Below are 13,174 nucleotides of genomic sequence, written 5' to 3'. Positions count from 1 at the left end.
GGGGACCTGTCCAAAGCCTTCAGGTTCCAATTCTCTGACACAAGAACAAAATGAATCCTAACACCACTCCCATGAGCTACTTTATTTTTCCTTTTGTGAGCAATTTTAACAACTTACTGACCAGAGATGTATTAATTCGTTTTTTGTTACCTGAACTTTATTGACCAGAGACGTTTCAACATTCACTTACGTAACAAATTGCTGACCACAGGTATGAGTTTCTGTAAAAATCCCCCAAGCAATAATGTGTTAAATAAGCAGCACTCCTGATTATTTTCCTTCATTATAACTCTGTCTTTAAAATTAATCAATTAATTTATTTGGCTGTGCCAGGTCTTAGTTGTGGCACACGAAATCTTCAGTTTTTGTTGCCACATGTGGGATCCAGTTTCCTGTCAGGGACTGAACCTGGGCCCCTGCAGCGGGAACAGAGTCAGCCACTGGGCCACCAGGGAAGTCCCTCCTCCATTACAACTTCGGAATGGCAAATTCTCCATAATAGTTCTTAGTTTTTCTCAAAACAACAACAAAAACCCCAACACACATGAACTTCCTGTTAGAAATAACTCTGTGGGAGACCACAGTGAGGCACCCCACAGCAGACTCTGTGAGAGAAACTGACAGTGGGGCTCCTTTGGTCACCAAACCTTCTCAGGTGAGATAAGCCCAGAGGTGCCCCATCTAAAACAGGGCTCCTTTAGAACAACCCCACACCTGTCATGAAGGTCAGCAAACGGTGCAAAGGACAATCCAGTTCCAGCTGATGCCCAAATTCCACCCCCTTCCTGCTAACGCTCCCATGCTCTCTGTTATGACCTTTTCAGATGAAAATGGCAAGAAGGGCAACGTCACTGAGGGGTCAGGCAGCCCCCACTTCCAGAGGACTGCCCTGGGACAACTCTGCCCCGCCCAAGCAAACCTCTCCTCTGAGACGGCTCACGTGGACCTTGAAGCCAAGCCACAGAAAGGCAAGCCAACCTACGCCCTCACCAAAATCCTCTTCTTCATCAGCAAAATTTATATGACTTTGACATTCTTACATCCACGTGACCTATCCTAGAAAATTGGATAGTGAATACATACATTTAATAGTTGTCACTCTTATTAATTCAAATTATAAACAATAGCATACATACTGAGTCTTATTAGACCTAAAACTTGACTATTTCTAAAACACATCCTGATTTCAAAGATGCTACAATGTGGGGGAAAAAAAAAGTACATCTTAGAATCATGAAATACAGTGTAATAATACGGTGAAAATTCTAAGAACTTCAAAAATCTGTAGAAAGTTAAGAAATTACAAATAAAATGGCTGAAGACAGAGCTGCAATGAAATCCATGTGAAAATTTAGGGAGATGTGGCATTTGCTCTTGAATGCTGTCCTGGGGATATGGACACCCTCAACAAGGACCCCATCTGCAATGGGAGCCCTGCACCTTTCAGAGCTCCCGGCAGCACATCCCAGAGGGAGACCTCAGAGCATGGCGAGTCAGAGGTTTCTATGACTACGGGCCACACAACCCTCACGCTCCCTGATCGCCCCACACATTTATCTACCTGCGCATTCCAGCGACAATCTCTGGCCCTCACCTCACTTACCACCTCAACAGTCACCATCCTTTCCCAGTCTCCTCTCACACCTTCAGTGACATTGCCAGCTCCTGTGGACAGTGGCCACCCTACTGGTATGTCCGTCCATCTGCCTGGCCTCTTCACCTGGACATCTCACAAGCATCTCAAGAGGAGCAGGTCTACGGTGGAATTACGAGTGCCCTCTCCTTCATCACCCTTCTCCCAGCCTGCTCCTCTGCTAGCTCTGTAAATGGTCCTAACACCCACCAAGTCATCTCTCATGGTGACCCCACTCTAGCGGCAAATCTCGTCCGGTCTCCTGTCCCCACTGTGATCAATAACCTCCAGGGCCCTGTCTCCTCTAGCCTGGACCACTGCAGCGGCCACTGCCATCCACAGCCTCCCTGAGATAGCTCCGGCTGAGCCCCCAGTACCCATGTCACAACACTTTCCCCTCATCCTTCCCTGGACTTCCGCTGGCTCCCATACAAGCCATGCTCTTCCAGAGCCCTGGGGTCTCTGTGGCTTCTGTTTACCTCCCGAAACTTGCCCTTAAACCCCATTCTTGGTGCAGCTCTCTCTCTGATGGTTCCATCTAAGGAGGTTCCCATGTCAACCTCAACCTCTGTGTGCTACTCAGACCTGCTGAGGCAGTCTGTATTTGATTATTTGTTTTCCATCACCACCACTGCCCCCCCACCCCCACAATTCCATGGGGGCGAGCTCTACATCACTCACACCCACATTCCAGATACACTTGGGCTCAGAAAAGGTGCTCAACAAAAGTGGCAAATTAAAGGACTGGCCGCACCCCCGGCTTCCTCTGCACCTCCAGTGATGGAGAGGTGACAGGCACAAGCCCCTTGGCCAACAACCAAGTGTCTAAACGGTTCCACAGAGAGCTCAACCAGGGCACCAGGTGAGCTGGAGTCAGAGTCCTGAACTCACCCAGGCAGCACACAGAACCTAGCTGGGTTTTACAAGGTCACTCTCCAAAGCATGACAAAAACCACAAGTACATTCAAGGCTCCAAATTTTTCTTTTTTTTTTTTAACTAAAGAGACCGAAGTCTTTGGTAACTGCTTCCTTCCTGCAGACAACAATCTCTGAGCTCCAACAGGCCGGATACAATTTAGAAAGTTCAAGGAAGACCACTAAATATGTTTGAGGAACTGATACAAGTGATATAAATACCCCAAAGAGTTCGGAGCCCCTAAAACATGACGGCCAGGACCACTGAAAGAGTTCTGGGCCTTGCAGACAACAGGCTACACAGCCCTGAATAAACTCAGTCACACCCTCAGCCTCCTCATCTGTAAAATGGGAGGTGAAATGATGTCTTTCAAGAGGCTGTGAAAGAGTAAGGTAGAACATATGATGAGAAAGCACTTAAGATACCAGGCAAATGATGTGCCCTCGCTGCCCTGCTCCTGCGACGGTCCCCTCCAGCCCCTGTGCACGCCCAACAGTGCGAAGGCCGAGGCTTCACAGATGTATGTGCTGGTGAAGCTCTGGCACCTTGCAGGTGAACATCTGAGGACCCTACTCCAAAGACAACAGCTGTGCATCCCTTCCCGGGTCCACCTGGGTCCCCATGGGAACGTGGTGGCTAGGCTCACAGAGCCCAAGGCGCTGCCCCAGTTCACCATGCTGTCCTGAGGGGGCCAAGGTGGGGGGAGGGGGGTGGTAGGAAGAGCTGGTCTCATTTGTTAGCTTCACAGACAGAAGGATGAGATTTTATCACTACTGCCTCCCCTAACCATTCCCCAGGGCAGGGGCTTTCAACTGGGGCTGGTGGGGGGTGGCGGGGGTTAGGCAGGGAAAGGAAGGGAACAGGGGAGGCTGGGAGCACTGGGCGCAGAAGGCCAGGGATCCTGCTAAGTATCCCACAACATATAGCATGGCCCATGCAACTGAGAAACCTCCAAAGTGTCAGCAGAGAGAAGCCCTTCCACAGCCCAAAGAGCTCCAGGCCATGCGCAGGTGGACAGAGAGAAGCTTACTTCCCATCTGGTCTGACCCTGCCCTTGATCAGTGCACCAGTCCCGGGAATTCAGTCCCTGGAGCCGCAGAGGCGGGCAGAGGACCACAGAGAAGGGTTTCTGCCACTAGATTGTGCTTGAAGGAGAGAGGGTGAATAAGTGGGGCTGGAGAAAAGTTTAAAGAAGAAAAGGGAGGAAAAAGTTAGGTCACGGTTTCCCAGACTACAAAACACAGGATGTCTGTGAAAAGCAAATGCTTTTACTCCTGAAGCCAAAATGTGCTCCAGGTCACTGAGCAAGCCCAGGGGACAATCAGCAGTGCTGAAGCCCACACGACTGCCCCCCAGTGAGGACTGGGAGAGGCAAGGCCAGGGAGAGTGGGGCTGGGGGTGGGGGCGGGGGCGTGGAAGAAGCAGTGGGCTTTGCTCTAAGTTCTGGATCTGTCTGGCTGCAAACAGAGCAATCCTAGCCACACACAGTTACTGGAGGGAGAGCAGCAGACCCAGGAGAGTCACAGAGATGCCCACAAGGAGAAGCGGTCAGAGCTCGGAGCGGCCTGAGGACAAGTCTCATCACTCACACTCTCTCTTGTTTTAAGATGTGGGTATGTGGCAAACAGAGCAAACCTATCAGGACACCTTGCTATCACCCCATTTCCTGATTTTTATCAGAAACAAAGAGACAGAGACCCAGCTCTTTCTGCTTCCAACAACCTCCAGAATCCTAAGTACTCTAAGTACTTAGTTCTGGCAAATGTCCCAAGTTACAGAAGATGCTAACATCCAGGGAAGTGGGTGATAGTGATAGAGGAATTCTCTGGGATATCTTCACAACAAATACTTCAAATTATAGTTTTTAAAAAATCAGAAGACAAAGAACAGCCTTTTTTGAACATAACCCCCAGCTTTCTTCTGAGTCTGCCCAGATGGCTCTGTACAGCAGCCCCAGGGCTGGCCCAGGGAAGGCCTGGGGAAAGGAGAGAGGCTGCTCCAGGCCCTGATCCCACACCAAAGGCACATCAGAGACGCAGTGGCCACATGTGCAGTGAGGTCCGACAGAAGAACACACTTCCCGTTGAGTGGCTGGAACTCAAGCAATTCCATCTTGCGGCACAAAGGAGCTGTTTTCCCACTGATCCCTGGGTTAGTGAGATCGAGAGTTACAAGGACAGTTTCTATTTTATCGGTAGGAAATCTCAGGGAGAATGAAGACACGTGAAGCCATCTGTCAAGTCAGACAGGACACACACATCTCAAGACAAGGCACAGTTCTCTGAGATAAATGTCCTTCGTTTGACTGTGACACAAATGGGATGCTTCTACTGACAGCCTCAACCTCGGACAGGAAGTGTTTAAAAAAGCCAAAAAAGCCCACGTCCCCCATTCTCTCAGCTTTCCTACTGAATCAGAGGGTGACTCTGGAGGAAAATCAAAGTGACTCACGAACCCCCTCCCTCCTGGTAGGGACCACGGGAGGACTAGCTGAATCATCTTTACTAGCCCCTTTTGGGCAGCTCATCACAGAAAATTAAACTTACGGAGACAGCACACACACAGGAAATACGTGTTATTTTCCTATCACCCACAACACACTTCTAGTTTCAGATCTTCACCGTCAGCACGATTAAAATCCACATGCCGAAGCACCCACTGGAGACCCACAGCTCTGAGACCACGGGCAACTCACCATGTTTGGCACATTGGTGACTGAAGCATTCTTGATGTCTGTGGCGAAGGCAGGCAAGCTGTTGACCATGCTCTGCTTGCTCGGCAGCTGAGGGTTCACTCCAGGGGCTCCCATCTGCTGCCCTCCAGTTTGACTAAAGGGTTGTCCAAATGGACTTGTGTTACCAGTCATTCCCATCTGAAACAGAAAAAGCAACATCAGCCGTCCTGACATGACCACTTATGAAAGGGTCTCAGAAACGTTCACTGTGACCTACTGAAGCAAAAATCATTACCTCCCTTTGGAATCTGCATTTCAGTTATAAATTAAAGGTGCATTCTCAGGGTTCACAGTTAGCATTATGAACAGAGCAACTTGCTCAAACGGCTACAGACTAAAGACAGAAGACAAGTAAAGCTGCTCTCAACATCCCGTCTGTTCCCTCCTCCTAAACATCACCCCAGAGCCCACATTTTTCTACCCTCACCCCTAAGCCTGACTCCCTACCCACGCCCCCATGCTGACTGAGGCACTGACAGTCAGAAGATCACGTGGAAAACAAAATCTTTTCGAGTCACTGACAAAGGGGAGCTCCTTTAGCTTAATCCTTAATTACTCTCTAAGTAGTTTCTTTCAGCTACCACCTCCCTCAATCAGATTTAAGTTTCCATCAGTTCAAAATGCACAGTAGAAATACTGACAAAGAAATGATATAATGTCTGGGGTTTGCTTTAAAATAACTTTGTGAGGCAAGGGGTAGTGTTCCTGGAGAGTGACTGGACAAATACCGGTGACTCCTCACCCAGGGACAGGTGTGGGGGTTGTTATACTAGCCCCTCTAATATTGTACCTATTCGAAGTTTTCCATTATAAAGTCTTATTAGTCGCTAAGCCATGTCCAATTCTTTGCAATCCCGAGGACTGTAGCGCACCAGCCACCTCTCTCCATGGGGCTTCTCAGGTAAGAATACTGGAGTGGGTAGCCATTCCCTTCTCCAGGGGATCTTCCCAATCCAGGGATCAAACCTGTGTCTCCTGCACTGGCAGTGAAATAAAATCATCTGTATAGTAGATAAACCCAAGAGTGGGAAGGAAGGATTCCACCTATGCCTCAGGGAGGGGTTCAGCAACCCCCTCAGGGGTCCCCTCCAGTCAAGAGGCCACAACCAGGACCCCTCAGCTCCAACCTCCACATGCGTGAGTCCCCACGGGGAGGACCTGCTGCTTAGCTGCCCCCCTGGAGAAGCAGCAGCAGAGACGCATTACTGAGAGATGGGCTTTTCTAGCCTGTCTGCCTTTGCTCTCTCACGAAGCTGCAACAACCCATCTGCTGCCTACTGCCTGCTCTACTTTTCTGGGGTCCTGGTGCATCTGAAGTTTAGCAATGGGGAGGAAGGAGTCCCCCGAAGAGAAGACCACCCCCCTTCCCTAGAGGAAAGTTTCCATTCAAGAAATCACAGCTCAGTTCTCTCCACCAGCCTCAGGTAGTGACTGCAGCACCAGCCCGTTCACACGGGCTAACTTATGTTCCTTCCTTTCCCTCACCTGAAAGATGAGTGTCTCGCACAAGACAACTGCATTCTTTCTTTCGCCTCTAAAATTCTAGGTTGCAAACAAATAGATGCTCAACACAATTGAGGCTATTCTGCTGAAAGAGCCACACAAAAACACAAAACCAAACGACTGTAACCAAAAAGATCTTGTCTGGCATTTTCATAGGTACTGGTGGTTTCCACACGCAGCCTCACAGCTGATACTCTCATTTTTCAAACATAAACACATCCTAGCTACCATTTTTGCCCTATTTGCTTTGAGTAAACTGAAACGAATTTAAACTAAAACTCAAAGTCAACTTGAGTAAACTGAAGTAAAAACAAATTATCCACAAAGCTCACAAGGAGATTCTACTTTAAATTCACATGACTTAATCAATTGCACTCATCTCACACGCTAGTAAAATAATGCTCCCAATTCTCCAAGCCAGGCTTCAGCAATAAGTGAACCATGAACTTCCAGATGTTCAAGCTGGTTTTAGAAAAGGCAGAGGAACCAGAGATCAAACTGCCAACATCCGATGGATCATCGAAAAAGCAAGAGAGTTCCAGAAAAACATCTATTTTTGCTTTATTGACTATGCCAAAGCCTTTGACTGTGTGGATCACGATAAAGTGTGGAAAATCCTGAAAGAGATGGGAATACCAGACCATCTGACCTGTCTCTTGAGAAACCTGTATGCAGGTCAGGAAGCAACAGTTAGAACTGGACATGGAACAACAGACTGGTTCCAAATAGGAAAAGGAGTACGTCAAGACTGTATATTGTCACCCTGCTTACTTAACTTGTATGCAGAGTACATCATGAGAAACGCTGGGCTGGAAGAAACACAAGCTGGAATCAAGATTGCCAGGAGAAATATCAGCAACCTCAGATATGCAGATGACACCAGAAAGTGAAGAAGAACTAAAGAGCCTCTTCATGAAGGTGAAAGAGGAGAGTGAAAAAGTTGGCTTAAAGCTCAACGTTCAGAAAACTAAGATCATGGCATCTGGTCCCATCACTTCATGGGAAATAGATGGGGAAACAGTGGAAACAGTGTCAGACTTTATTTTGGGGGGCTCCAAAATCACTGCTGATGGTGATTGCAGCCATGAAATTAAAAGACGCTTACTCCTTGGAAGAAAGGTTATGACCAACCTCGATAGCATATTTAAAAGCAGAGACATTACTTTGCCAACAAAGGTCCGTCTAGTCAAGGCTATGGTTTTTCCAGTGGTCATGTATGGATGTGAGAGTTGGACTATAAAGAAAACTGAGTGCTGAAGAATTGATGCTTTTGAGCTGTGGTGTTGGAGAAGACTCTTGAGAGTCCCTTGGACCGCAAGGAGATCCAACCAGTCCATCCTAAAGGAGATCAGTCCTGGGTGTTCATTGGAAGGACTGATGTTGAAGCTGAAACTCCAATACTTTGGCTACCTCATGCAAAGAGCTGACTCACTGGAAAAGACCCTAATGCTAGGAAGGACTGGGGGAAGGAGGAGAAGGGGACGACAGAGCATGAGATGGTTAGATGGCATCACCGACTCAATGGACACGGGTTTGGGTGGACTCAGGGAGTTGGTGATGGACAGGGAGGCCTGGCGTGCTGCGATTCATGGGGTCGCAAAGAGTCGGACACGACTGAGAGACTGAACTGAACTGAATAAAGGAGAGATTTAATAGACAAACTTTTAACATAAAGGACATTTCCGATCTTCAGCTAGGTTCCTTCAGTTGTGTTATCTCAAACTAAGAACTGAACCCAAAACCTGTATTTTCAGGAAGTGTTACACTAAATTAACTCTACATAATGATTATTTGTTGTAGAATTTCCGCTTTAAGAAAACATTTATTTATTTATTTTGGCTGCACTTAGTCTTTGTTGCTGCTCACGGGTTTTCTCCAGTTGCGGTGAATGGGGGCTACTCTCCAGCTGCAGTGAGGGACTTCTCACTGCAACGGCTTCTCTTGTTGTGGAGCACAGGCTCAGCAGTTGTGGCCCACAGGCTTAGCTGGCCCCGAGGCATGTGGGATCTTCGCAGACCAGGGATCGAATCCACATCCCCTGCGTTGGCAGGTGGATTCTTAACCACTAGACAGCCAGAAGGTCTGAATTTCTGGTTTATTGCATGCTGTTCTCAGAGCCCCAAGAATTTGTAGAAAAAATAGTTGCAATTTCCATTTCCTAAATTTCATTTAAAATTTCTCTATTTAGGACCAAATATGTCTGGAGATACATGTATCTATTCACCCTCCATGAATCTCTGCTCACTGTCAGCCAGCGTTTACTGAGCGCCTGCTATGAGCCAAGCCTTGTTCACAGCACACTGAGTGCAATTTTCCTACAAGTCATGGAGTTCGCTTCTCGTAACCACCAATCTGATAAACAAGAAAAATCAATGTTCTTTTGAAGTTTCTAGCACTGATGAGCCAAAATGGATGAGCTGGGGGGTGGGAAAGGAAAGGCAACTGTCCCTGCACGGATGCCAACTGTCCGAGACAGGTGGTCATTCAGTGCAGAGTGGGAAGTAAATACCAGGAGGCCTATGGGCTTCCAGAGGGGACCCTTGTGGTTCAACATCTAAGGCCCTGCAAACATCTCGATGGTGTTCAGACACGCACTTTGCCAGGGTGAACACCTGGTGGGTATGCGGTCTGGTCAGTTGGCTACTACTTGCCTGGTGAGGCACTGGGGCAAAGCACCAAAGTGCTGTGAACTCTGACGGATTCCATCAGGAAATTTGTTCTCACTTTTTCTTCTTGGTCATCCCATAGCGAAGGAAACCTCTCAACGTGGGTTCCACCCTCATGGGGCAAGAACCAAGGTAAAATCAAAGATCAGAGATTTCAGGTAAGGAATGGCCAGCTCACAGAGATGATGCGTTGTAAAAATAGGGGAAAATCCCACCCTCAGCTTATGACACCACACTCCAAAGATGAACCAAAGTGAGTCCTGGCTACCCACAGGATCAGGCTCCAAGGTCAACCTCAGCTCCCTGATCCAGGCCAGACACTCTTCAACATCAGAGCTAACAGAGGCCAGGTAAAGACAGTCCTTTAACAGTCCCCTCAGTCTTCGGCCAAGCAGGCCCCCTGGTCCCAGCTATCTCCTGGCAGAGCCTGGGAGAACTGGAATGCTGCTTTCCAGTCGTAGCCTGCAGTTCTGAGTAACCCCCTTCATGTCCAGAGATTTCTAGATTTCTGATTTCCTGTCTGTATCTACTCCCCTTTGATCAGATTGAACATCCCCAAGTCTAGTTACCACAGGTTTTTTAGCACTAACGCTCATGATGAAATTGTATAAATCAAGATGTTTGTCTAACTCCAATTAATAAAATCTACATATTTCTTTTAATTTCCCAACAGTTACTTGATAGCAACTTAGTAAACTTTGCTTTATTTTCAACTCAAGTTTATCAGATTTTGAGTTAAGGCTGTTCCAAAACCAGCACATAGCCTTCCCAATAAAATTCAAAAAGTAGAACAGCAGAAATAGGCAACCGTTCAGTTAATGGTGCAATTTATATATGAACAAATTAAAGCCCATACAGTAAGTATTTATATTCTGCCTCATTCAGCAACAGCCCATACATGTTAAAATATCCTTTCACTCTATTCTTCCAGAGCCCTTTTAAACGTTTAATTCAAATTGAATCTTAGAAATAGAAAAGTTAACGATAGTAAGTACTGGAAAAACACAATTTCTCCCAGAATGAAATCTAAATTAAATACTGCTTTATACGTCTACCAAGTTTTCCCATGAAAAAGCATTCCTATAATCAAGTTTATCTATCAACCACTTGAGAACCTACTTGCCAGCTGTTTATCACTTCACCGAGAGAATAAAGACACATAAACTACAGCCATATGTACCAGGGAAGACAATCCCCTAAACCTGCCCTCCAAAAGTACTGGAGTCTGCCCCCACCCCAGATGGCAGGGCTCTAAAGCATGAGACCAGATGAGGAAGCCGGTCTTCAGGGTTCAGTCCAACAAACCTGAACAACGCCTACACACGCAGCGTGTGAAACAGTGTCCGCAGCAAATTCTGGTGACGGCGCCTGGTCCATCAATAAAAAACAGCTCAAGTTCTGAGTTGCTGGCCCAACAGGTGAGTGACCGCCACCCCAGAAGCAGGACAGAGCAGACAATGTGCTCTCTCCACTCTGACAGACGCAGGGTGCAGACACACTGTGAAGATTTGCAATAGGACACAGCTCTGTTCAATTACTTGTGATAATAATATTTATGACAATCCAGACTAAATCTGCCTTTGGCACAAAACCAGGATGAAACTTCTTGCCTTCCTGGAATCTATGTCTCCTCTGTGTCCATGGGCCCCAGTACATAGTCGGTACTTGATTAGTACTTGGGGAGAGAACCAAATAAATGAACATCCCAGAGACCACTGCGTCCTGCAGCCCGCCCCGCAATGACAGAATCTCCAGCATCAGCACCGAGGGCGAGGGGTTTGGTCAAAGCACTCTGACCCAGTCACCGCAGACAGGCACAGATGAGGGTCACCCCTGACTACAGGGGTCACTCAAGGAGGCAGAACAGGCTCCTTTCTGTCTTCCAAACAGCCACCACAAGGATCTCAGATACCGGCTGCAACAGACAGGCTGCCAGTGCACTGGCCTGTGCTGAAGGTTGAGCACAGAGAGCACGCACTCGAAGCTGGTCTTACAGGATGAACAGTTTTCTGCCCCGCGACAGCACAGACAGCAGCCCAGCCTGGCTATGCAACAGCACTCTGCGCTTGCACGGCCTAGGCCAGCAAACCCCTGGCTTTGGTGCAAGACCTCAGCCAGGCTCCAGCCCAGAGCCTCCCACTGGTGCTCTGCAACCCTGGTCCATCAGCACCCACGGTCACCTCTGGCTGCCAACGGCCTCCTCTGCTGACCTCAGTACGGGAACAAATATTTTCATTCTGTGTGTCAGAATATGACAACTACCAACATTATTGATAAGAACACAAGCTGTGAGCTCCCAGAGTGCAGGGAGATGCTCTCCACACACTCTGGGAATCAAGTAAGGCAGTTACTGAACACCAGAGAATTCACTCGGGCGTGAGGGGGGAGGAACCATGGTCACGCCAGCTCCTCCCCAGGAGAGTCTCCACCACAGGAGCAAGCCAGTATTCCCGCTCCTTTGGAGGGAATGGGGATGGAGAAACTCTTCCCTGCAGGCAGGGCCACCTCACAGTGCAGCCCCCACCCCCCACAATGGCCACCTGAACTCCCCGAGGATGAGAGAGCAGGACGGGGCCCGCCCGGGCAGTCGAAGCGGGAAGGGGTGCTGGGGCGGCCATGCCTGTACATACTTTGTGTGACATGTGTTTCTGAAAGAAAAGGTCCACTATTAGGTTCTCAAAAGGGGTCCTAAGATCCCCTAAAGTATAAAGACACCTGCCCTGGGGCAGGCAGTTCCCCAAGTCTTGAGGGAGGACAAGCTCCCCCCAGACTTCACACACCCCCGCCACACACGGCCTTTCCCAGGAGCAGACTCCTGTCCAGAGATATCAACCACCCACAGAACCACCACCCTCACAAATCAACTCTCCCCAGTCTCCATCTCCAAACGGCCTCCTGCAACACACACTCACAGGAAGGATCAGATCACAACCACTTAGGAGCTAACAGCTTGATGGGGACACACTGGGTGACCAGCTGAGAGCATCAGGAAATGATGGTAAGAGGAAGGATGTCCAGGAGAGGAGCAGGACAGCCAGGAACAGGCTTCTCTTCATGGCCCCACCTGCACTTCAGCTGGCAGCCAATACTGAGTCTGATGTGGTTTTGATGAGCTAAACACGTTGTTTTTTCAAAAGCTGAATTCTTCCTCACACCTTGATACACACTTCAAACCACACTACACAGCAGAAGGATCAGAGGAAGTACCATGCGTGCATGTGTGTGTGTGTGTGTGTGTGTGTGTTTAACTGACGCTGGTCAGGAAAAACAAAACAAAATACAGCCTTCAACGATAAGTTTAGTAGGGACAAAAGGACAGGTTAGCACTGTCAGCTGGAAGGCCTCAGAGAGAATCTAGTTAAAACTTACACTTTGTAGATGAGGAAAGGGTGGCCCGGAAGGCTCAGGAACACAGCAAGTCACTGTGTGCCACAGGCTCGTCCACCCCGCCCCGAGGCCCCGCCCCCGGCAGAGGCCCCGCCCCCGGCAGAGGCGGGTCACCCCTGATCAGGAAGAGCCGCCCGGACTCCAGCCTCGAGCTCTGGGCACCGCTGGACAGAGACAGGCTCAGTCCACGAAGACCAGGCGTCAGCAACCACGGCCCCAGGGCCAAAGCAGCCCAACGCCTATTTTTGAAAAAACAAAACAAACAGACGTTTTACTGGAACACAGCCACAAACAAGACTTCACTCTGAGAGGCAGTAAGACACTGTGGTTAAGTG

At 48.6% G+C, this 13,174-nt stretch overlaps 1 protein-coding gene across 3 annotated transcripts in view; it reads right to left on the bottom strand.

Moving 5' to 3' along the window:
- The window catches only part of CREBBP (CREB binding lysine acetyltransferase), a 122,838-nt gene that overhangs the window by 61,843 nt on the left and 47,821 nt on the right, over positions 1-13,174 (bottom strand). For all 3 annotated transcript variants that reach the window (XM_081554916.1, XM_081554917.1, XM_081554918.1), the window contains exon 3: positions 5,245-5,421. In XM_081554916.1, coding sequence (XP_081411042.1) covers positions 5,245-5,421 — 177 coding nt within the window. The remainder of the gene's footprint in view (positions 1-5,244; positions 5,422-13,174) is intronic.

Source organism: Giraffa tippelskirchi, chromosome 13, assembly GCF_054371585.1.
Source record: "Giraffa tippelskirchi isolate mGirTip1 chromosome 13, T2T-mGirTip1v1.2.pri, whole genome shotgun sequence".
NCBI lineage: Eukaryota > Metazoa > Chordata > Mammalia > Artiodactyla > Giraffidae > Giraffa > Giraffa tippelskirchi.
This window is presented reverse-complemented; position numbering and strand designations above follow the sequence as displayed.